Genomic DNA, 25,435 nt, shown 5'->3' on the forward strand with positions numbered 1-25,435 from the left:
ACTTTTGTTAATTTTAGGAGTTCGATGATATACTTTTGCACACATATTTCTAAAGCTATGTGTGTCCTTTAAGAAAATGCAAAAAAAAAGAAATTTAATTTTTTGGCGGTTCACAGTAGAAGATTCTCTTCGAATACGGTTAATTTATGAACAAATCTAAAATTTTTATTCGTCAATCGCGAATTGTCGCACATCCCCGGCAGGTTTGCGTCGCGCGAACGCCGCAGACGATCTTGGAAACGACATCGTGTTCGATCCTCCTCGATCTCGATCGATGTAGAAAGCCGCGGAGCAGATCACGGACGCGTCACCGCGTTCCAGAGCCATGAAACGAAAGGCGCGAAAACCGTCGCCAAAGACGGAAGTCGCGTCAGTTGTCGGCGACGACGCCACTGTCGCCAGTGGCGTCGAGGATGCTAGGAACATCAGGTAAATAGTAATTTCTGGTCACTGTACCGGGGTGTCCCATTTAAGTCGAGATCTAACGTTGATTTTTAACTCAAAATTTTTCGAAAACGGCGGCTTATCTACGCCTTTGGCAAAATATGGGTATAATTATTTTTCGAGTAGAACATCTGTGCCAAATTTAATGAAAATCGGTGTTCCATGGGACGTGGTCTCCCCTTGTAAGAAGACACATGTTGTTTAGTGTTTCGAGTGGTAAGTCAAATGGCACTAATTTTTTAATGCCTGAGCGCTTTCAAGGTCATTTCAAGGTCATCGTAAACCTATATTTTTGATCTCGGTGTCATATTTTACGTAAAAAAATGCACAACATTTGTTTGAAATACTTTTTTGTAAGTTCGATATTTCTTAAGATATTTTTAAGTTTTTCTATTAAAATAACAGCGTTCTTTTCTTCTGGAATGTTTTTTATTTCATTTCAGAACAGAATGATAAAAGCTCGAAATATTTATCCTCAACTTCTAGACACTTATTAATTCGTTTAACAAAAGACTCATGAACAGATAGTAAATGTTTCGTCCTGATTCACCATAAAGAAGAATCACTTCAATCTTTTCTGCAACTGACGATACAGTATCATTACTATGACAGAGAATTCAGTTACGAGCTTATCCTGTTTCGATAGCACTTTGTCAGATACATTTACAAACACAATCATGGTAGCTATGTTCATTTCTATTGCACTCGACAGAGAGAAATATACAATAAAAACATTCTGGATCTTGAGCTATTAATAATACTCAACGATGCAAATCTACCAGACGTGGTATCAGCATAATTTGTGAAAAATGATTCACTACGTATCTTAAAAGATATTGAATTTGCGAAAAAATGGTTCAAACAAAAGTTGCGCATTATTTTACGTAAAATATGATTTGAAAATAACAAATATGGATTTATGATGAGAAAAGGGAACATGACTTTGAAATAACCTTGAAAACCTCCACGCATTAAAGAACTAGTAGCGCCATTTTACTCCCTACTCGAAACACTAAAAAACATGTCTCAGTTTTTTTTTTTCAATCACACGATTCGAGACTCTTTACAATCTCAACTTAAAATACTAATAGTATTTTGTATTTACTAAATGCGTACTGCAGGGATCGGATGATAAAGGATATGCAAGAGGAGGTCCGGTTGGAACAGTATTACGAGAAACAAAAGGCGGAATTGGAGGCTCTGGAGGCGGCGAATCGCGAAAATCAGCTGAAAAAGACACGCGAGGTGCTTGCTCAGCACTGGTCAGCGTACACGAAGAACGCTCGTATCTTGGAAGAAGCAGAAAACGTTAGGCTAAGAATTAACATTGATTTTTCAATCTTTTTCCCCTGGTTAAGACATTTCTTCGAAACATCAATGTTTCATGGAGTTGTAATTAAAACACCAAAAGAAAACTTTGTTCATGTTAATGTGCCTTTTCAACGAGCTTCGTTGGAACATAACTGCTAAACTAAGTTCAATTCCGAAAATGTTAATTTTTCAATCTGTAATTATTAGAATTTTATTTCTCCGTTTGGCGAATACTGAATCTATTTTTTATATATTTTTTTAATGAAACTGCTCCTTTTAATAGCTCTGCTTATAAGTTCTCCAATAATTTAGTAATAAGTACCTAATATTGCGTCTGTGGGAATTTTTAAAGTGATTTTCGTGGCTTTCACGGTTCTAGTTACGATTTCCAGGGTTCTTTTGAATTACAGTGGGACAGATACATGACTTGTGACGGTCTGCCAGATCCTGGATCGCTGTCTGACATGAATACGTTCTTGTTCCTTTGGACGATAGAGCACCAGACTACGACTATGGATGAAATGGCGGACAGATGTCACGTAATCACTGATGTAGGTGACGTCATTGAGAACGCACGTTTGCTTCGCGATACGCACAACTTTCACTCTTTTCCATTTTCGAAGAGGAAAATGTCGCGAATGTTTTCTCATTTCTGCGACTAAATTTTCTTGGAACGATTGGGAGGCGATTCTTTAACCTTTGACTTCCACTATAGCCATCGATTAAAATATTACCGTTGTCCAGACTCAAAAATTGATCAACACGTTTAGTTACTTTTAATTTAGTATGTGAAAGCAGCTGGACGAGTCTAAAAATTAGTAATACTTTCAAGGAACAATAAAAAAAAAAATACATATTTGATTAAACGAAGTTTTTGGTTTATGAGGTGCAAAAAACGACATTGAAAAGAAATAAAAAGGTGCTTTTATTTAGCTTTGGCATGATTCCAGTCAAACAGGATTGACTGCAACAAAAAATCAAAAAAAGTTTAAAGGTGTAACGTTTCCATTTTTGTGAAAATTATGAAAATAGCTTGTTTGGTGTTGATTTATCGAATTCATACCAAAATGTTCTACATTATATTTTTCGAAATTGTTAACAATTAAACAAAATTCGATCGCCAATATTTAATAAATGTTGGTTCAACGAGATATCTTGCACTTCGTTTCTGATAACCTAGTTTCGAGGAAAACGTGTTTAAAGTTTCGGAACGTCATTTTTTTTCTCTTTAAAGTTGTTTTTTTTTACCTCATAATGCACTAAAATAAACCATAACAACTTACGTCAATCAAATATGTACTTTTTTTCTTATTGTTCCTTCAAAGTATTGCTAATTTTTAGTCCCGTTAAACCGTCCTGCCCCCTTAAAAAGATTGATCGCGAAAATGAGGATACGCTTCCGAAGACAAATATCAACCCAGCGACGACGTTCGTTTCAGCTGTTGGCCAAGCTCGAGGGTATCATTCGTTTCTCGACGATCATCTCGAGGGAGTACGCGGCCGAATGCGAAGCGGTGAGTAACCTGGAACTCGTTACACGAGGAAATCGCCTCTCGTCGATCTTCCAATCACAGATTTACCCAATAATGCACAGCTAACTTTCCACGATTCATCACTTCAATGAAATCAACCGTTGCATACGTTATGTAATATTGCATACAACATAGTACGAAATAGATAAAACTCTAAGGAAACATATTTTTTTTACTCGCCACCAGAGGGCTACGCTCTTGTCTCTCTCGCAAGCTCTCGACCGATTCCTCAGTTACTATGCACACTATACAGAGATGACTTGTTGTCTATTGTCTACTCGTCACTTTATTCCCACCATAGAGGCCCACTCTGACTTCACGCTGCATAGTAGTAGAGTCTCCATAACCACGAGAGATATTTTTACTTTTGGTCTATTCGTGGCTAGTATTTTGAACGTACGGTTAGGCCAATGCCTCTCAGTCTTGTCCTATCCTACTCTGTTCCTATACGTTTCGTGATGGAATTGTAGTTGTGTGCGACTCAGTCAATAATGACTAGACTGCGGATCTTTATGCAAATTCATATTTTAATTAATAGAATTAATGAAATGGGAGCTTTGTAGATGATTGTCTCAACCCTTAAATATAATAATTCGTATCTTACTTTAAGTATTTCTTATATTTTTGCATGTTAAGTGCATTCTGTAGTTTCTTGAGAATTAAAATTCCCCATAAATGCATAAACATCCGCAGTCTAATAATGACAATGCGTGTGAGAGCAGGCGTCGCTATTAAGCTACGGCCAATCAGCTCCTTGCTAGTTAGCTACCTTGCTCACTCCTTGCTAGCTAGCAACCTAGCTCACTGCTTGCGAGCTAGCTACGTAGCACACTCCCAGCTAGATGGCTACCTAGCTCACTCCTTGCAACCTAGCTACCTAGCACACTCCTTGCTAGCTAGGTACCTAGCTCACTCCATGCTAGCCAGCTACCTAGCTCATTCCTTGCTAGCTGGCTACCTAGCAATCTTCTTGGCAGCTAGCTTGCTGCTCACTCCTTACTAGCCAGCTACCTATCTCACTCCTTGCCATCTAGCTACCTAGCACACTCCTCGCTAGCTAGCTACCTTGCTCACTCCTTGCTAGCTAGCAACCTAGGAATCATCTAGCAGCGTAGCCATCAAGTCTGTATAGTACACTCCTTTCATTTTCTACCCTCCTACGACCTTTCTTGACTTTCACTACTGGCGAAGTAGCGCCACAAATTCAGTAATTTTCTAAAATTTTGTCTCATATAATCATTTCAAAGCAATAATTTCTTTGCGTCTCCTTAGAGGGAGACTCGAGTTTAAAGTACAGATGATGTTGAGGTTCCAGGAAATATCGCGAATACCCCCAGTGTCACATAAGCGGGCAATACTGTACATTTTGACTGTCTCTGTTCCTAGATCGCCACAGAAATCCGAAAGAAGCTACAATTATGGATAGATCACGCGTGCTATCGACTGCTGCGCAACATCGAGGCAAACATGATCAGAGAGGACATGAAAACGACCAGATACGTGCGCGTATCGAATAAACTGGTGTGTTGCGTTTGGGCTCCGATAGCGCTACCAATCGGAATGAAACGACTGACTGAAAAGGAGAAGTGAGCGTCCAAAAATTGAAAGAGCGAATAAATGTAACTTGTTTTGATTACCAATGAATGATAATAAATAAATATCGGCGATTACGATAGACGGCCGATCGAGGTGGAATTCCCGGAGATGAAATTAACGATCAAAATGCCGGCGGACGTGGATTGTTACAGCATGGCGGTTCGAGGACTTTGGCTGGCTTACGATCATTATTCCGTCGAAACGAACTCGTGTCGCATTCCTCAGCTTCCGGAGGAACTTCACCAAGTGTGGGATCGTTCTCTCGGTGCGTTGATTTCCCTTCTATTCTGTGCAAATGTTTCGAAGAATTATAAAATAACGTTTACGAAAGTTTAGAAGCATATTTTTAGCAAATCAAGATATTCCTTTGCCAATACATTCGAAAGTAGTCGCTCGTAAAAAGATATTTTAAGGAGTTCGTGGACAAAATTTCTTTTCATTTCGTCTTTTTCATTTCAACTTTTTAAATGTATAAAATTGAAATTTTTTACGAACGTATGAATTGCAAGATTTCTCTTAATAAAATACATTTTTAATATTTTCACACCGAGCTCCGTCGAACCAGCTTCGCTGGAGACGCAATCTGAAGAAACCGGTTGGCGTGGTTGTTTTTACAGAGAAGATTTCGCGTTTGTTTGTCGAGTACGAGCATGTCTGGCTGCATGATTTCCGTAATCCAACTCAGATTGCGCGGAATGATAACCTGCTGTTGTTTTTGCATCGTGTCATCCATTGCTAAAAAAAGAATTAATTGTCTCGTACCGTTCGAAAGCTAATAACGTCGCATTTTAATTGGAACCGTGCTCCGATTTTTCCGATCGTCACCGAAGATAATTGTAATTGATCGTTCGGCTGATTGATCGGTCGATTCAAAATGTAATTGATCAATGCCCGACAATGCTATCGGTGCCTATAAGCGTTCGATCGATCAATAGACACCGTGCAATGGACATTTATAGGCGTGCGATGAACTATAGGCGTTCGACGAAAATGCACGCTTAACCCTGATCGCAATTGGGGTGTGACATGGAGTTCGAGCAACCATAAGTCACTCCAAATAATGGTAACTAGACTGTGGATGTTTCTGCAGATTTATATTTTTGCAAGAAATAGGCAAAGTTTGACAGAAATTTGTTTCGTAATTAGGAGATTCTAAAAATATTTTTTTTATTATTAAATGACCTTGAAATGCATAATATTCTTCAACCATTGATTAAGATTCTATGTAAAAAATAAAAAATATTTTTTTTATATACTTCTTTGTGTACTTAATTTTTTTAACATATTTGTCCTTATGTTGTCTACCCTTTTCGCGTTAAAATTACCTTTATAACCTTATTTTGACTATCATGTTCTAATTTTGTACACTAACGGGGCTTTCCGTTTATCGAACAAATAAATAATTTCTTACATCGAACTTATAAGACGAACCATTTGTTACACGATAAACCTAATTTAAATGAACCTAAAGGGAGCATAGGAAAAACGAGGAAAGTTCTCCACAAGCATGCAATTTAGCCTCGTTTCCAAGTTGTAGGAGCTTTCGTCCTTTTTACCAGCTTGTACGGGGTTTTTTGCTGGCCAGCGCGGTCCTCAATCGCTCTTTTATCGAATTTCGATCGATCTTCAGACCTTTTAGAATTTTCGAGAAGGGAGTACGAAGAGAAGCTCGGAATACGGGAGGAGCAGGCCGAGGGACGACGCTTACGGTTGGAGGAAAAAAAGACGATACTCGAGAGGATGGAGAACCCGCCTGTTCTGCGCAGCGCTCAAAGAAGAAAACGCGGGAAGAAGCAGAAGAGACCGCGATCGGCGAGAGGAGCCCGTCCGGAATTCGAGGAGACGCTTATGTCTTTTCTGCCCACGGAGAAGGAGTTGCTGCCATATTTGCCCACGCCCAACGAGATCATTCGACAGAGGGAAGGTGAGGGACAGAATTTCATTCTGTTTTTCTTCTCCAAGATCCATCTAATCCGTCGTTACCTCTGACTTCACGCGATGCAAATTAAATGGACAGGTAAAGGAAATGAGAATAAATTAAAAACCAAAGTAGTATAACTATTATGCACTTGAGTCTTGGGACAGAAATTTTTATGGGACATTCTAGAGGCCAAAATAAGATAAAAATCAAGAATAGTAATTTGTTGATTGAAGCTTCGTTGAAAAGTTATAGAAACATTTCCCGCCACACGGTATATTTTCAGTAAAGAATTTTTTTCTCAAAAGTCCGTAGGAATTCGGGGGTATGTATATTCACCAGAAATGATTGTAATTGACCCTTGCAACCAAAAATAATTTTTTTATAACCATTTGGAAGTTTTTAATTTTCCGAAAAATTTCTGCTACTCGAATTTTTTTCTCGAAAGTACGTCGGATTTCGGGGGTATGTGTAATGACCAAAAATGATTGTAATTGACCCTTGCAACCAAAAATAATTTTTTTATAACGATTTGGAATTTTCTAATTTTCCGAAAAATTTCTGCTACTCGAATTTTTTTCTCGAAAGTCCGTAGGAATTCGGGGGTATGTCTCTTCACCAAAAATGATTACAATTGGCCCTTACAACCGAAAATAATTTTTGCAGTATGATTTGAAATTTTTTAATTTAATGTTTTAATAACTGTTAATATATTCTTGATTTTCGTCTTATTTTAGCATTTAGAATGTCCCATTGAAATTTTTTTTAGGGTTGGCCGAACACCCTGTGTATGTAGAGAATAATTTATTGCATAATAGATATATTACTTTGATTAAATTTATTCGTATTTCCCCTACCTATGCATTTAATTTTACCTGCAACTGTGTGTATTTAAATGGGTATATATAAATAAATATGTAAATAAATGATAAATTAGAATCTTATCATCGTATTTATGAAATCAATAATCAAACCACCAAAAAGCTTAGGTGAAAGATAGTTTATGACCGAATATAACAGTTTATTCAATATGGCGTCGAGCGATATGCAAACTGAATGTAAAAGCTGCAATTCTTTTTTTAAACGGAACACTGTAATTTTAATCGTTTTATTTAACTTTTTAATGTCTGGGAAAAAATGATGTTTGTTTCGATGACAGACGAGCACAGGGAAAAGGTTCGAACGTTGTTATTCACTCGGTGCGAGAAGACGGAAGTCAATTTACGGAAATACAGAATCCTCAGGGGCGTGTTTCACGTGGATCTCATCTATCAACCGCCGCAGCCTAAGGATCTAGGGGAGGAGACCAGCTTAACGACTCGTGAGTAAAGTCTAAACCTGCTCGAAATCCCTGGACACGCCGGAAATCCCGAATATTCCAGACGGGACGAGACTGGAATGTAATCCCACGTCTTGCGAGATTCTCGAACGTAAAACGAGGATTCTGAATTGTAAATTGGGACCTTATCCGTTCCAAATCTTTCAATTTTTCCGATCCGCTCGCGTACAATCTGAGAACAATAAAGTGCTCCATTTCATTTTGCAATTCTTATTAGAAAAATCATTCCCTCCTGTAAAAACCACTTATTCTTAAGTTGTACTACGATTCCGGTCAATGATTCCTACTGCATTCGTAAAAAATTATTTATTATTAATCAGAAAATTTGCAAAAAACACATTTTTTGCAGATAGATCACTCACCACAAGTATGTTGCATTCAAAACAACTTTGTTGCACAATCTAAAGAGTACTAGATTTCTTCTTCGCTTATAAGTTCTTTCATAGACAATTGAACAAAGGATTGTTATCTGATTAACATTTCTATAAACGAATAAAATGATATAGATCCATACCTTTTAGCCTAAACTGGCAAATGCCAGGTAAAACATTTGAAAAAATAATAAAAGTTATCGATTTCAACATTTGTGCATGGAGTCAATAATTTGATAGACAAATATTTAAAAACTTGGTAGCTTTAGCGTTGATCTACGATTCTTATTTGTCGTTTATTCCAGTCGAGCTGCCCAAAGAACCGAAGTTCGTGCAATTCTCGAGGCCTTACGTTCCACCGCAGCCAGCGCCCGATTCCGAGAGGACGCCGGAAGTCATCGAAGCCGAGATAAAGGCCCTCGAAACCGCGATGGAGGCGCTCGTTCTGATTACTCTCGAGTACGGTGGACCTTATTTTTAAACCTTGAAATTTTTTGGGACCAATTGAATTTTTTTGCGCACATCGAATTTAAAAATTTTTATTATTTTTGTAATTTGTTTTTCTCCGCTTTAATTCACAGCTTTTACACAGTTTTGTATATCGTCGAATTCGTCTTTTTAGGCTTTATAGAATATAGATAAAATATATATCATTCTATTAAAAAAAAAAGAATTTAAATTTTCGAAAATTGACCTTGAAAGAAAATTGTTTCTTTGATGTTACATTTGTAAAGAATTTTTTTATATATTTACAAAGACAGCAACAATATATAGTCAACGATATAAAATCAAGAATACTAATTTCTTGATGGAGGCTTCGTTAGAAGTATTGAATTTTTTTCTATAAAGTGGGTAGGATTTCGGAGGTAGGTCTATTCACCAAAAATTATTGCAATTGATCCCCGCAACCGAAAATAATTTTTCCAGAACGATTTGAAATTTTTTAATTTTGTCGAAAAATTTCACACCTTCTCGAATTTTTTTCTACATAATGGGTACGATTTCAGGGGTATGTCTATTGACCAAAAATGGTTGTAATTAACTCCCCAACTGAAAATAATTTTTTTCAGAACGATTTGAAATTTTTTAATTTTGTCGAAAAATTTCACACCTCGAATTTTTTTCTCGAAAGTGGGTAGGATTTCGGTGGTATGTCTATTCATAAAAAATGATTGTAACTAACCCTACAAGCTAAAAATATTTTTTCCAGAACAATTTGAAATGTTTTAATTTTGTCGAAAAATTTCACAGCTCGAATTTTTTTCTCGAAAGTGGGTAGGATTTCGAGGGTATGTCTATTCACCAAAAGTGACTATAATTGACCCCCGAAGCCAAAAATATTTTTTCCAGGATGATTTGAAATTTTTGTTCACCGAAAAATTTTCCGCTCGGTATGGAACTTTAAACGTTAATAACTTTTTAACAAAACCTCAATAAACAAATTGGTATTCTTGATTTTTGTCTCATTTTAACCTCTAGAATCTCCTATTAAAATTTTTAGTTTCCATTCCCAATAAATCAGTCCTCGAACGTTCATTTCGTTTTCTATCCTGCGACTCCGTCCTTTTCTCGCAATTCCAGGTTACCAGAGACGGTTTTTTGGTTCGAGCCGCCGTTGGTCGCCCACTGGATACCGGAAAAGAATATCTGGTCGACCAGGGACGTCCACGATATCAAATACAACGAGGAGAAGCAAACGATCGCGTTCAGGAGCGGTAAATTGGGCGTCCATGGGCTGGCCGCCTACAAGTTCGCGAATCTACCGTTCCAGAGCTGGGAACTGAAACCGGAAATGGGGAAAACCGGTCGACTGAACGGCGGAGTCGTTCTGAGCGTCACGGGAGCCACGGTCCAAGCAGAGTTCATCGTCAGGGTACGTTGTTCGACCATTTTGATCAGGTTTCGAAGTTCTCAGCACTTTGGACAAGCTACAAACTTCCAAACATCTTTATATTGCACGCCAAAGTGTAAGGAATTATAAATGTAACCTCAACAAACGTGATAAGTTGAATGCACGATGAAATGGTAACTGATACGGTAGATCAAAGTCACGTATACGTGTCAACGGCCGTCAAAGTGTTAAACTCGAATACATTGTCATAACTGTAAAACTACTCTAAAATTTTCAATTTTATATATATTCTTACCATATTTGATATCAATGTTTCCTTCGAAACAGTTGAATTATATTTACTCTAAAAAAATGAACTACAGGAAACTGATTCGCTACTGCTTCATAATTATAGAACCAAGCATTCAAACGTTGTTTTCTGTTTATATTTCGTCAGTTTTGCTTTGTCGAGTGTGTTGAAAGTGTAATAATATGAATTTGGTTAATAATGCCACGTGAATGTTATTTAAGTGGGCAAGAAAAAGGGAAAATTGTAGCCTTTCACGAAAGTAATGTGACAATACGTGAGGTTGCACGTAGACTTAATCGTTCTCACAATGTTGCGATGAAAAAATGAAGTATGAAAAATCGACTAATTCTTGAAAATAAGGTAGGACCTACAAGCTACTATAGTTTTATTTTCAGCGAAATATTTGTATAAATTGTTTAATAAGAATACCCCGTTATTCCGGGTTTTATAGTTACGAAACAAGAATTAATCAGCTTACTATAATTCTTCCTTTTTCTAGTAGACACAATTTACCCTTCTTTGGCAGAATATCGTTCTTCTTAACACAATTTCAAATACGGTACCACTTTGCTTTTCATTATTTTAACAGCAACATATAACAATTGAAAATTTCAGAATGGTTTTATAGTCACGACACACAGTGTAGATGGATGAAATAAATCTTTTTAATGTATCGCAAGAAGTTCTACGAATTACTTGTATCTACATGTCTGTTCCGTGTAAGCCTATGAAATGTCGTAGAAAGCGCGAAATTAAATAATTACAGTTCTTTTTCCCCCCACAGACATCGTTAAAAATATTTGTTCTATCGTTCTAAAAGCGATCGAGAAGCGTTCAAATGGGGGTTGTTTTCTTTGGAAGGTAGACACTTTTGGGTATCGAGGTTAAGATGAATCCGTCGAGTAATTGACACAAGGGTGTGCAAAGGGTTTTTAATTTGTTGACAGAACGATCAAGTCTGTTTGAACTCGCTGGTGGGTGGCTCGTCGAAGCCGCTGGAAGGGCTGCTTAAGGAATTCATCGACCTGGAATCTTTGATCGAGGTACCTAACCGGTCCCGGACCACTTTGCTGTGGATATCGTTTCGCTTAAGGGGGTCTTCTACAGTGTCGGGTCGAAAAAATTCATTTTTTTTTTTTTAGATGAATTACATCTAAAACTCATGTAGAATACGTGGCTAAATGGATTTTTTGAGATTCGATGCCGTTCAGAAGTTGTAGGCGTAGAACGAAATAGGTGTTCGGAGCGCGCTGGTGGCGGGTGCTGTCGCGCTTTCCTCCTCAATATTATGTCATTCTTCGGGCATGTACTTGTGTTTATTATGATTTCTGCATATGAACGACCGAGTCTTTTTTCATAGCAGACGCAATTGTGACAATTGACAATTACATATGTGAACAATCACGAACTTTCTAAGTACGTTCGCTTAGTCGGCGTAGTACGCGACAATTGTTGATATTTCGAGAAACTGAAAACTCCAAAACTCCAATTCCACGAAGAATGGTTATCGAGCCACAAGGATTGTTCCATAAATCATATTGGCAGCTCTGGTAAAATGGAAATTGACGCTATTATTGAAATGTTTTCACGTTCTATGGAGAAACATGGCGTAAAGTACCTAACATACGTTGGAGACGGAGATAGCAAAACATTAAAAGGTATTTTGAATGCTAATCCGTATACAAATGAAAAACAAGTTGTGAAAAAGGAGTGCGTAGGTCATGTGGAAAAGAGGATGGCCACGAGACTTCGCAACATTAAAAAAAATCACTAGGGAATCGGTGGAAAAGGACACGGTAAACTAACTGAAAAAGTCATTGGTGAATTGACGAAATTCTATGGCTTAGCCATACGACGGCATCCTGATTCAATAGATGATATGAAGAGAGAGATTTGGGCTTCTTTTTATCACTGCAGTTCTTCTGATGATAATCCGCAGCACGATTATTGTCCGAAGGGTGAAATCAGCTGGTGCAATTGGCGTAAAGCAGGAGCTTTAGGACTCCTCAAGAATTTTAACCACTCTAGAGTTCCTTTAAAAAGTCAAGTTTTAGAAATAATTAAGCCGTTTTACGAAGACTTATCAAAAGATGATTTATTAATCAGATGCTTGGGAGCTGAGACCCAAAATAATAACGAGTCATTGAATTCCCTAATTTGGACATTCGCCCCAAAACACATTCATTCTGGGCCTAAGGTGGTTGAAATAGCTACTTCTTTGGCAGTTATCATTTTTAACGATGGATTTGAAGGAGTATTAAAAATTATGGTAACAATGGGATTGAAAATTGGCACCAATTCTTGCACATATTCTACGCACCGTGACAACGCTCACCTGTACCGCTCCGAACGAAAATCGTCTGACTTCGTCAAAAAATCTCGGATTCAAAATCGAGAAGAAAATTCACTTCTGCATGACTTCCAGGAATAAACTGAAGGTGTACTGTATGGTCCAAGCATTGCAGATTAATGGTAAGTAAAATTATCTTTGTGTCATACGTACTTGAACTTCAAACGCGTTTTTCTCGAAACGCATTTTCTTGAAGCGGCGCCCACGATATCTCAAAAAGTCTTCAACCGATTTCGCTCGTACACATCTTTCATACACCTCTAGTTTTCGTGTGAACTAGGATAATTCAAATATTTTACTAATTTCTTGTTCTTTAGCTTAAAAGGTTGAAAAAAAAATACGAAGAATTGACTTTTTTCTTAAAAGCTTTGTCAAATATTCAAATTTGAATATTTTTATTTAATTCTAGTTCACACGATAGCCATAGATCTACATATTAAAATGCTATTCGATTTTCCAATTTCAGATGAATAAAAAATCGTCAATCATGGGCGCCATCCGTCAACATTTTTTATACATGGTCATCATTCCAGTGCTATAAAGCTAATTATTGTTATTATTATGCTTTACAAAAATTTGTAAACAAAGTTCAATAATTAATACACTCGATATAAAAGTTATAACTGTGTGTGTTTCCATTATTCCTCAAAAAAAATTCCGAAAGAAAGCTGAAAAAAACAGCCTTCACAGTAGAAGACCCCCTTAACCGTGAATTCTTGCAAACGTTCGCTACTTGCAGAGAATGCAACAGGTCGGATGCGACCTCTTTCCCGAACGAGACGCCCGGAGCTATTTGAAAGGACTAGCCACCAAGCATCCGATCGCTGAGAAACACTTGCGAGAGTGTATGGCTTTGTTATCCAGAGCCTACACCTTCGCTTGGTCTCGATGGAACGCTACTCGAGACTTTTGGGAGATCGTCCTACAGTTCAAAGAGGTGCACGGTTGCGTTGCCAAAGAGGTAATCCCTTTCTTTCCTCGTAATTGCCCGGTCGGATCATCTCTTGGATGCACGACAAACTATCGTGCGCTAAAATAACGGTTGCGTGTTATTTGCTCGGGAAACGAACCATGTATTTATATTCCGCTGGCCAACTCGGGTTTCTTCTATTCCTTCATGTTGTCATATGCAGGATCGACACAATGTTGCGAAGTTCCTCGTGTCTCCCGCATCTATCAACATAAATGAATGGAAAAAAATCAAGAAAAATCCCAAGAATATCCCCAAGCGGAATACACGTGGTTTATTTCCCCAACATTATTAGAATGATATTATTACGGGCAAAAAAAACTACTCTGATGGTACAGAGGACGGGATTGCGAATATATCGAGAGGATTAAAGAGAATCTCGAAACAGAAAATATTTGCCACACGTTCTAAATTTAACGGAATAAATTTAGACAGTAGAATTTCCGTTTCTTTTTGGTCAGCGTACGAATATAACGCTGTTGGTCACCCTTTCGCAAACTATGCGGATACGTTGCACCGAGGTCAGCCCAGAGTTTTCAGACTTGCCTCTGGAGGACGAGGACACCAAGGTAAACTCTATAAATTTTTGTTTCTTTTACAATTATACTTTTTTTGTTTCTGTTCCTAGTTCTACGCGGACCTTTATCAACTGGCTATGAATACTGCCGGCATCAAGACTCGTCTCTTGATAGAACAAACGTCGTTCAAACAGATGACCACTGTCGCGCGTCTTCTCGAGCGTACCAACGTCATTTGCATGTCTTCTTAACGCGTTGGCTGTCATGATTACCAAAATCGAAAAACCCCGATAATTGTAAAATTCTAAATAATACCAATTGAAACGCTATAAAATAATAGAGTATCTCTTACTACAGTTTGAACAAATTTCAACAGCGTCGATCCGTTAGGAATTTGTATTATAAAATTAATGTAAACCGTAGACGCTTTAAAGTACGATGTAAGTTTTAAATTCGAACGAATCTGGTATAAATAGCCAGGGAATAAATTATTGACTCGATATGAAATGTTGAATAGAGCGCCAGCGGACGCCATTGTCCCCCAACGACTAAATAAAAGCTTCAAGAGAGTTTTAAGAGCATTTCTATCGGCGACACGATCATTCTTCCAGAATTCTTGTGAATTGCATCGATGCTGGGGTTTATTCAATCGTCGAGGAGCGTGACCCATTTCAGGAAATAATAACCGGAACTTTACAGTCGATGTAATTAAAATACAACGCGACAGAAGAATAATGATGTAGGAAAATTTATAATTCGAATGGCAACGAATAATATCGTGTAAATTAAACGAGCTCCTCCGAGGCAATGCAACGTTACTCCAATTTTTTCTTTTAACTGCCTCGATTCGTGGCGTAAGACGATATTGATTTCAAGGTTTATTGTTTTCTAAAGGGGGTCAACTAGTATACACTAGGCTGGACCTTAGTTATACTCAATGAAGTTATACTTGTGAATTTTTTCCATTTTTTTCGGGACACCCCTTGAAATTGTGCTGTTAGATGAAAAAATAACCTATAAAAGTTAGAAGAGGTAAATTAATTGCAAATCACATTTCATATTTTTGTGATAACTTTTTAACAAAGCATTTATGGATGTCTTGTTATGTAACATTTTAGTCTTAGTTTTTAACACTGTGTATCGTTGCTATTTGTGAATATAAAAAAAAATTTTTTCGGATAAAAGTTGAATGAAATGTAACTTCAAAGGAATAAATTTTTTTCGAGGTCAATTTTTGATCCTTCAAAGTCTTATTCTTTTTTTCAATGCAACGATACGGTATATTCTTATAGAGCACAAAAACACCGATTCAACGATATACAAAACTGTATAGAAACTGTGAATTAAAACAGAGAAAAACCTTGAAATCTTTTCATATAATGGCATAATTCTAGGGGGGTGTTACAAGAAATATTCCAAGGTTTAAAAATAATGTCCTACTATACACAGGACAGACAGTTCTTACGTTTAGTTTGCAATAATTTAACGAAAAAATCTGAAACGCCATGGATCGCTTGGGGCATCGGTTACAAGAATGGAGGGGTAACGAATTAGACACAAGGGGGGGTTTTTTCCGAAACGAAATTCCTTTTTATTCGAATACATAACGTATATCGAGCATCAAAGCGATATTCAGGAAATAATAAACGCCTCCGTTCGATCTGCACTTGAACGCAAAACGATATCACGAAGGAAAACACACAGCGATATCGAGATTACGGCTAAGCGGCAAAGAGTTTAATTGATGCGCTTCGACGGGGGTGGTGGGCGGGCTTGTGGGCACCTGGGGGAGGGGGATAACAGTAGGGGACACTACGACACGGAAACGATACGACGTTTTTAAACCCGTAGCCAGACCGACAGAGCTGGTGCGCAAGAACTGGCCGCGGACATCGCCGCCAGAAAACGCCACGCATCTCTAAAACGCCCGCGCGCTACGGTTTCTTCTCCGCGCGCTGCGCGGCTCTTTTGCTTATTTTTTGTCCGCTGTTTTTTCGTCTTTTTGTTAACATCCACGAGTACATAGGTTAGTTTAGTTGTTTGATCTGTTCTCTCGATACGATCGATTTTGTAACGTACGTGTATGCAATACGAAGCTAAAAAATATACAGTGTTGCGCGCTGCGAGGACCGGACACGCGTGAGGGACCAGCCTCGAACGATCGATCGCTGATAATTTTCTACCCCTTTCATCCCTTAGAGAAATAAAAAAAAAATTCACTTTCGTCTCCGTTTCCGTGACACTCGATAGTCGATCCTTCGAGCGCCCCCCGCGCGTGTCCAGTGAGCGAAGAATGCATCACTTTGTATCCGCTACATTCTCTAACTACGTATTTCCCTATACATATTTTCTGCCGCCTTCGTCTCCACCGTTTGATATGCGTTCCAAGCCGCCTCGGTTCCTTCCATCGCTTTTCATGGTTATCTCTTTTATATATACTTTTTTTTTCATCATTTTTTTTTTCTTTTTTTGGGTTATTTTTACTGTTTTTATTCACGAGTTTCACGGCTTTGTCTCTCAGCGGCTCTCAGGATCTATAGTCGCGCGCGCGTTCCAACGACACACTCCGAGCGTGTTCTCCCACCCTTTTTCACTCTCTCCCCCCCCCCTTCCTGCTCGCATTCCCCTCGTTCACGTTCGGATACAGCTCCGCCGAATCGGTACGCGTTTTACTTTTTTTTCATTGTTTTTGTTTTTTCTCGTTTACTTTTGTTCTGTGGTTGTTTTTTTGTTGTTGTTGTTGGTGTTGTTGTTGTTGTTCGCCGACTAAATGAAACCACGATATAGAAGAAAGAGGGCGAGAGACCGAAGATATCGACCGTTCCTCGGAGAAGATTTGCGCACATGAGATTAGATTTATCGTAGAGTTTCGAAAACGTTCGCTGTTCTTTGGTCTCACTGGACGATGCCACGTGCACGAGATTAAAAAAATAGAAAAATGATACTAACTTCTATTAGGATCGTATCTTTTTAAAATGACAAGAATATTCTCGAAAATTAAAGAAATTCTGGATAGAAATAGGCGCGTTAAAATTCAAACAATAGATTTTTTTAGTCGATCGATATTCATGATAATAATTTTGTAACGTGGACATTCGAACAAGCGTATAAATACATTTAAATTAAAAGTTATAAATTTTTACTCTAAGATCGCAAATAGACGTAAAATTGGGATATTTCACCAATTATTAATATAAGGGTAAACTATAATTTTTATAAGTATAGTTTTATAGAGAATAATTTTCCTTTCTCGAAAACGAAAAGCCACGAAGACTATCCAAAGTGTGTGAATTTATAAAAATAAGTAGAACACGTCGTTTATAATTTCTACGATGTTCTAAATATTAAAAAAATTCTTCAATTATTTCGATATTTCATAGAAATGTTCCAAAGCATGAAACAAATTAAATAACTTCACGACGATAACTACGATAATATAAAACAATATAATTCTTTCCAAGTACAGTTCCAAACAAAATTGCCACGCAAAATAGTCAAATTAAGAATGTTCAACCCTGAACTATCGAAGTGCCTTTCACAGAGCATCGAGTATCATCGCGAGGACCAAAGAACACCGATCTGGTTAAAACTCTACAACATGAAGTAGTTATTAATCGTTTCACTGGTACTGTAATACGCGATTCTACCGCGACCAGCTGAACCGGTAACTCGGATTCGGTAAAGGGATTCGATCGCTAAGCTCGTAAACGTCGAGCAACGACGACGCGTTATTATTATTTTTTTTTATTATTTTTTTTTTTTTTATTTTATTTTTTTTTTTGTATTCTTCTTCTCGCGCGTATTAAAATCCTATTAGCGCTCGCTATCGTTTATCGCAAACTCGAACTTGACTCGTAAGCCGCTTACGATTGAGGTAATCCATGGTATAAGGCCCAATTCGCATCCAGTTCGAACTAACGCGTACTGTTAGCTGTATACCCTACCTAATCTCGACGATTCGTTTGGCTCTAAAAGTTTTTTTTTTTTTGTTTTAGAATTAACGCGCGCTCACAGCGTCGCGACGGAACGCGTTGGAGCCGATAAACGTTCGCGACCGTTGTCGTTGATCTGTCGACGAGTCTGTACCGGTGATCGTCATCCACCCGGTATGCACAGACTAGAGCCTATGATGGTTTGCGTTTCGTTATTCTTAAACGTATCAATTACGTAAAATTAACCCGAAGGAAATGATACGTCGAATAAATTAGCGACTACGATCTTGCACTGTTCGTCCACAACAAGATGGCTGCCAAGCTTTTGAAATATGCTTCAAACAGAGGTTCTCACTAAAACTCTTTAAGAATAGGAATAATATAATAGTATGTTCTATGTTCTTCTTAAGAATAAAAGAAACTAGCATCGATGTCTAAATAGAAGTCTTGTAATCGAGAAATGTATTCTTCGTTGATATTCTGTTCAAGTTTTACGACATTAGGTTTCATTTACGGGTCTAAACGCTTGGTAGCCTCTTTTTTCGTGGATGGACAGTACGTGTATTGGAAAACAGTATCGACCCTCTCTTCTTGCAATCAAATATGGATCGATATATTTCACGAAGAGAGGTCTGCTCCTTATTTCACAATATATAAACGGCGTTAATTGACTGATACGATTAAATAACTGATTCGTTGTTCTGTAATAATCGATTTAAAACAATTACAAACGAAATTTCAATCTTGATGCTTCCATTTTCTTCTTCGAGCCCTCATCAGGAAATTATGAAGTTATTGTGCAACCACCAATGGCATTACCAAGACAAATATTCCGTTACCTGCTATTTATTGTAATAACTATTTAATTATAACATTTTTTAACGCAATTGACTGGAAAAATATTTACTATATTTTTTAGACCAAAAATAGGAATAAATTATTTTTATCATTTAACCAGAGAATACGGGCAAATTGTCTATTCATTGTCTAAGAAATAATTCTTATGAGTGAATACTGTTATCAATTGCAAATAGTGGGTAATATATTTGTTTAGTAATAGCAATGGATAATTGCATAACTGCTTCGTAATTTTTTCATGAGAATCTGACAAGGAATAGTCGAAATCATGAGGAAGATCAATAACTCAATAGTTATGATCGATTGTTCGTGAAAAGTGACGATTAAAGTAATAATAAATAAAAGTCAAATTAAACAAAGTTTTTATACTGCATTGATATGTTATTTAGGTTCGTTATTTATTGGTAAGAATTTAAGCAGAAATTTGTTTAACTTTGCATTAAATATACGTGAAATAAGATATGTTATCGTTTCCTCATCTATTCATATCATGTGAAACAAGGAGCAATATTTTATCCATCTATTAATATCGTCTGAAATAACTGTCGTTCGTTGAAATACGCATAATCGAAATTTCACGTGTATAGTTTGGCCCAGCGAGAGTGAGGTCTCGGGATTGCTGCGCTTGGTGGATAGGGAAACTTCAACCAAAACAATAAAATATAAACGTACAATAAACTATGTAAATATCAAAGAGCACGGAGATATAATTATACAGCCGAGTGATCTTAGCAGTTATAAATACTACGAAAACTTTATACCAATAATGTAAGAATATTGCGAAATCACTTCGTTAAGCATCAACCGAATAAAAATTGCAAATACATCGCGAGATAAAGCCCGTCGAGCGAAACAAAATATTTGTTACTGATGTACCGGTGTTTGTGTCGAGCGAAAGATTAACTATTCAATAACCGGTATATGCGATTAAAACGTAAACAACATCCGGTGTAATAATAGATCGTATGAACTTTTGAAACGGTACCACAGGTGGCGACAGAGGCGATAGGCAGCGAAAGGGTTGATATCACTTAGAAAAGCGATGAGCGGGGTGCTACCATAAGACTAAGTAGCGGGGCAGGTGTACATAACGAGGCAGCGACTTCACGATTCAGAACCGCGAACAAACGGAAGGTAGAGGGGACAAATAACTGTCTTAAATCAAACGTAAGATGCAAACTCGTACCATGTGACGTAGGTGTAGAGTAGCAGTGGGGGTAGAGGAGTACAGCGATGTAAGTTCATACGTTCAAGCACGGAATGGAAAGTGGCGGGGGATCCACAGGACTCCGCGCCGGTTCACGCATGCGCGTCTGCAACCTCAATTTCGCTCGGCCGAACAATACACGTGTAATCCGTGCACACGTGAAATAGTTGGCTCTAGCACAGAACAACTGACACGACTAAAGTCTACGTGTACACGGAGCAACGTTCAACGTCTGTCGACCATTATCGTACGTGCTCGGACGTTACTCGATAATGCACGGTACTCTTTTTAAGCTCTTTTTTTTTGTTGTTGTTGTCACGAACGCGACAATTCGTACGAGCGCGCGACGATCGAAGAAAAGCAGAGGTCCGCGCGTAGTTGTTTTTGGCACTTGATCAATAGGGGACTTTCCAAGTCGCGTATAATTGCTCGTGAACGTTCCCCTTCCCCCCTCCTCCCCCTCCCCCCTCCCCCCTCTCGCTCGTAAACGCTTCAACGCGTCCCGTTTCGACGAGTTCGCGCCAAAAATCGAAATTCACCAGTTGAAATTATTTTTTTTTTTTTTCTGCATTTCGTGTGCAACGGTATAATACACTGTCTCTACACAACATACAAACGTTAGTCTAACTGTATTTTTTTACCATTTTTTTTTTCTTGTTTGTGCTAGTCGATACTTGCGTGTACACATATGCGATGCGTGTACGTGCAGACCTGTCCGAATTTTTTGTGCGTCGCGCTGCGTACGCCCTGTCTCTGAATGTGTACGTGTTCGTGTGTGTATGGTTTGTGTACGTTGTCGTTGTGTTCGTGTGATTTAACGACGTGACATTGTTAAAACGAGTTACGCGCGCACGCGACCACGCTCGCGCGGAAATCGTTTGCAATTCGTTAGCTCGCAATAATCGTTGAATGTAAAAATATTCGTCGACTGCGGTGGTCGCGCTACCATCTTTGTCTCTTACTCTTTTTTTTTCATTTCAGTTTTTTTGTTCGCGACGTCGCGGTACACTCTTGAGGCGCGATACGCATCATCTACGCGCGTAAACCTAAAGCTACGGGGGGGTTTTTTTTTTTTTTTTGGTTTGGTTGTGTTCGACGCTCGTGATCTAGCACTGTCTCGTTCTTGTTACAAGTAACCCTTTCACGCGGCGCCGTAGTATTTCACTCTCTCTCTCTCTCTCTCTCTCTCTTTCTCTCGTTCGACATTGCACACGCAAACGCACACGCACATTCACACTCACCGAGCGCAAATACATATATGTATATGTATATATATATTTCGCGAAAATCTGCAATTGCTGCAAAAAATCTGAATCTGTCGATCATACAGGGGGATGATGATCGTTCTCTACGTATTTTTTTTTTTCTTTTATCGTCAACAACAGCAAACTATTTGGATGTGTAACTCTTAAGATTAATTCAAGGTATAACACCGATCACAATTTTCGTCGCTTCCAAAAAATCTCCGACTTTGTCGATACAAAAGTTCCGTCAAAAATATCACTGCTTTATCGTTTTCTACTAGTAAGAATTCAACATTACGTCCCGGTGTCCCGTTCCGATCGCTCGTCGAAAATTAAAACGGGCGACGCGACGCGAAGAGGATCGAGGGAACGGACGAAACAAGAAAAAAAGCGAGGGTAAAAACAGAAGAAGAGTTGGGGGCGAACTGGGTGGATGGACGGGAGTTTTGGGGTTGAGGGTAAGGGGTGGTGGGTGGAGAGGGGAGGGGAGGGGGGAACAAGGACAAACGGTGCGAGCACACGTGTCCAATCTTTGGGCATATGTGACAGACGAGAGGGTGTGGGTGGCGGTGAGGGGGCGGTGGGAGACAGAGGGGCGAAGAGTAAGTGAAACGGTGTACGTCGATCGATATCGAGGATTCGGTGGCGATACAAGAACGGAAAATGGTACCGAATTGTCGAGTCCCGGTTTTTTTTTTTCGTTTTACAGCTCTTTCTCTAACGTTTTCGACCGCATCGACCGCCGACGACCTGCTTAGTCCGCAGCGCCGATGAGAAAAAAAGAAACGTTCGGTCGAACTGGTGGCTCGAACAATCGGTGTTTCGCGACGTTTCCGTTCGATTTCAGGGGGGGGGGGGTGGGGTCGGGGTTTTGACGGATGGTTGGATGGCGCTGGAATCGAAAGACACCGGATACACGAGACATAGGAAACGCTTGATCGCGTCAACGGGTTATATTCGAAGCAACGGTATTACGTACTCGGTACGTACTTACGCGTGCAAAACAGTCATAAAAATAACGTTCGATGTAAATGTCAATAATAGTCGCGAAAGTAACATCGATCGGTCACGTTTTCGAGCGTCTTGGCCGCTCGAATGTATGTATACGCCCGCGGCACGCAATCTCGCGTGGAAAACGAGCTCTCTTGTTGTCGTTCGTGTCAGAGGTGATTTCGAATATATACGTTCGCCGTGAGTCGTTGTCGTGCACGAAGGGAAATAAGGGGAGAAAAAAACGAAACGGGAAGTATCGATGGCCGTGGCGAAATATGTAAAGCGCCACGGCCGTGGACGTGGTAACGAAGTAGCGGGGGATATTTCGTAAATACGCGAATCAAGTATGGAAATTGTATCATCGCCTTCGCCGGGGCATCGTCGACCCGGAGACCACGCGGTGTCCGTGGCGTCGTATCGTCGGAAAGCAGAGGGCGCCACGTTCGATGGCGCACGCTCGATCTTTCCGTTTTCCGCGAAACGGTTAATCTAAAAGAAAAAGAAAAGAAACGTAAAAAGAACAGGGGAGAAACAGATACGCGTTTGGTCGACGATCGCGGCTTCTTTTCACCGAGTTGGCTACGAAGCCAAAATTTAGCGAAGTCGACTCGCGACGACGACGTTTGAGAACGGTTTTCGATCGGTTTTCGCGCCGTCGGAGGACAACGAATACCAAAGTCGAGTAGGTTCGAGAGATCGGGAGGTACTGGTCTAGGTTAAGATCGACGATTTCGCTCCCGCGAAATACAGAATTATGCCGCGCACTCGAACGTTTTACTCCGGCTTGAGCCGATGCCACTGTACGATCGTCTGCCGTGGCTTCGTGATCATGTCCTGCCAATGTTTCGTTTCGCTCGCCCCGCTGCCATTTTTCCCTGAAACAGAACGAACGTCGCGAGATTATCGCGTTCGATTAGCACTGCAAAGATGGGAAACTTTTGAAACTCCAATTTAATTTAATATTTACCTAAATTCTGTGGGGGTAAAAAGTTACCCTCTCATTCCCCTTCATTGGGGGAGAAATAAGTTACAAGGGGACCTTACAGTCGTGGAAATTGCTTTTGAAATGGCAGCAGTTGCAAGTTATAGTATATACCTAGTATCGAATAACTCTGATAGGTTTCTTCACAAAAGTAACTTTACGAGGATACGAACACACTACCAATAACACTTATCGAAAACTTGTTCTGCAAAATAAATTTAAGTAATTGTTTTATTACGTGCGTAAAATGAAAATATCTTGAAAACGAAGGCCCATTGCGAAGAAACCTACTAGGGTCTTTTGATACTAGATATAGAGAGTATTCAGCCACTAATAAGACGAAAATCAAGGATACTGATTTGTTGATCGAGGCTTCGTTAAAAAGTTATAGAAACATTTCCAGCCACACGGTATATTTTTGGCAAAGAATTTTTTTCTCGGAAGTACGTAGGATTTCGAGGATATGCGCGTTCACCAAAAATGTTTGATAGTGACCCCTGCAACTAAAAATAATTTTTCCATAACGATTTAAAAGTTTTCAATTTTACCGAAAATGTTCACCTACTCGAATTTTTTTCTCCAAACTGCGTAGGATTTCGAGGGTATGTCTATTCACCAAAAATAATTGCAACTAAACCCCCTAGCTAAATATAATTTTTTTAGACCGGTTTTAAATTTTTTTTTTGACCGAAAAATTTCTTCACCTACCCGAATTTTTTTCTCGAAACTGCGTAGGATTTCGGGGGTATGTCTATTCACCAAAAATAATTGCAACTAAACCCCCTAGCTAAATATAATTTTTTTAGACCGGTTTTAAATTTTTTTTTTGACCGAAAAATTTCTACACCTACTCGATTTTTTTTCTCGTGATTACGTAGGATTTCGATGGTATGTCTAATCAGCAAAAATGATTGTAATTGACCCCTGCAGCGAAAAATATTTTTTCCAGAACGATTTTAAATTTTCTTTTTGACCGAAAAATTTCTGCACCTACTCGAATTTTTTTCTCGAAACTGCGTAGGATTTCGGGGGTATGTCTATTCACCAAAAATAATTGCAATTAACCCCCCTAGCTAAAAATAATTTTTTTTAAATGATTTCAATTTTATTAATTTATTTTTTTAATAACTTTTTAAAGAAGCCTCAATCAAGAAATTGATAGTCTTGATTTTCTTCTTACTTTGGCTTCTAGAATCTCTCATTAAAATTTGTTTCCCATGGGTGAAGCAATTTCTACGACTGTAAGGTTTGTTAACGTATCTTTATCCAAAGAAGAATAAGCTCGAAATTAAGGAGCACTTCGTTTGAAAATTTGCTCGAGAAAAAAACAGTTTTAAATTTAAATATTGAGTTGGAAGGCTGTCGAAGGCAATCCTACGGCAATGGAGTCAATATGATTGGCCTAGAAACTTTATCTCGAAACCTTCTTTGGTTAATGGCTAACCGGAGGGCCATGAGCTAATGTGATACGGTTATCTGTTTCTAATTAGATGGTTTTATTACTTCGCAGTTTCTAAGGGCAGTTCTACTGTTCCCCGATACACACGAAACAGAACCGTGGCGGTTTAATCAAAACCGGTTCGGTAGATTTCGAGTCAACCTAGAACTAACAAACAAACAACCCTAACCAACAAACAAACTAACAAGCCAACTCTACAAACTATGTCTAACAAGGAGGTATTTTAGGCGTTTGTCTCCGATTGCTTGGAAACTTTGGGTTGTGCGTAGC

General features: G+C 38.7%; 2 protein-coding genes across 9 annotated transcripts in view; one reads left to right on the forward strand and one right to left on the reverse strand.

The window, feature by feature from the left end:
- The first annotated feature begins 81 nt into the window (after positions 1–81).
- Positions 82–15,054, forward strand: LOC122405527 (dynein axonemal intermediate chain 7-like). The gene is made up of 14 exons (XM_043410348.1): positions 82–429; positions 1,566–1,752; positions 2,166–2,306; positions 3,195–3,269; positions 4,674–4,873; positions 4,964–5,148; positions 6,514–6,807; positions 7,961–8,122; positions 8,817–8,970; positions 10,093–10,384; positions 11,600–11,695; positions 13,742–13,963; positions 14,434–14,541; positions 14,601–15,054. Exons 1-14 carry the CDS (start codon positions 326–328, stop codon positions 14,739–14,741), a joined length of 2,361 nt encoding a protein of 786 aa, XP_043266283.1. The 5' UTR covers positions 82–325; the 3' UTR covers positions 14,742–15,054.
- A 1,096-nt stretch (positions 15,055–16,150) lies between these two features.
- Positions 16,151–25,435, reverse strand: part of LOC122405528 (synaptotagmin-7) — a 79,482-nt gene continuing 70,197 nt past the window's right edge. For all 8 annotated transcript variants that reach the window (XM_043410349.1, XM_043410352.1, XM_043410351.1 and 5 more), the window contains one exon: positions 16,151–23,599. In XM_043410349.1, coding sequence (XP_043266284.1) covers positions 23,499–23,599 — 101 coding nt within the window. In that variant the 3' untranslated portion in view covers positions 16,151–23,498. The remainder of the gene's footprint in view (positions 23,600–25,435) is intronic.

Source organism: Colletes gigas, unplaced genomic scaffold, assembly GCF_013123115.1.
Source record: "Colletes gigas isolate AHSC1104 unplaced genomic scaffold, ASM1312311v1 Colletes_gigas_Sc00004, whole genome shotgun sequence".
Taxonomy (NCBI): domain Eukaryota; kingdom Metazoa; phylum Arthropoda; class Insecta; order Hymenoptera; family Colletidae; genus Colletes; species Colletes gigas.

Excerpts from the sequence above, each read along its gene's own strand:
- LOC122405527 (XM_043410348.1), top strand. The coding sequence starts at position 326 with ATGAAACGAAAGGCGCGAAAACCGTCGCCAAAGACGGAAGTCGCGTCA. Across the intron at positions 430-1,565 it reads GAGGATGCTAGGAACATCAG|GGATCGGATGATAAAGGATA; the intron begins GTAAATAGTAAT and ends TGCGTACTGCAG. Across the intron at positions 4,874-4,963 it reads CGACTGACTGAAAAGGAGAA|ACGGCCGATCGAGGTGGAAT; the intron begins GTGAGCGTCCAA and ends CGATTACGATAG.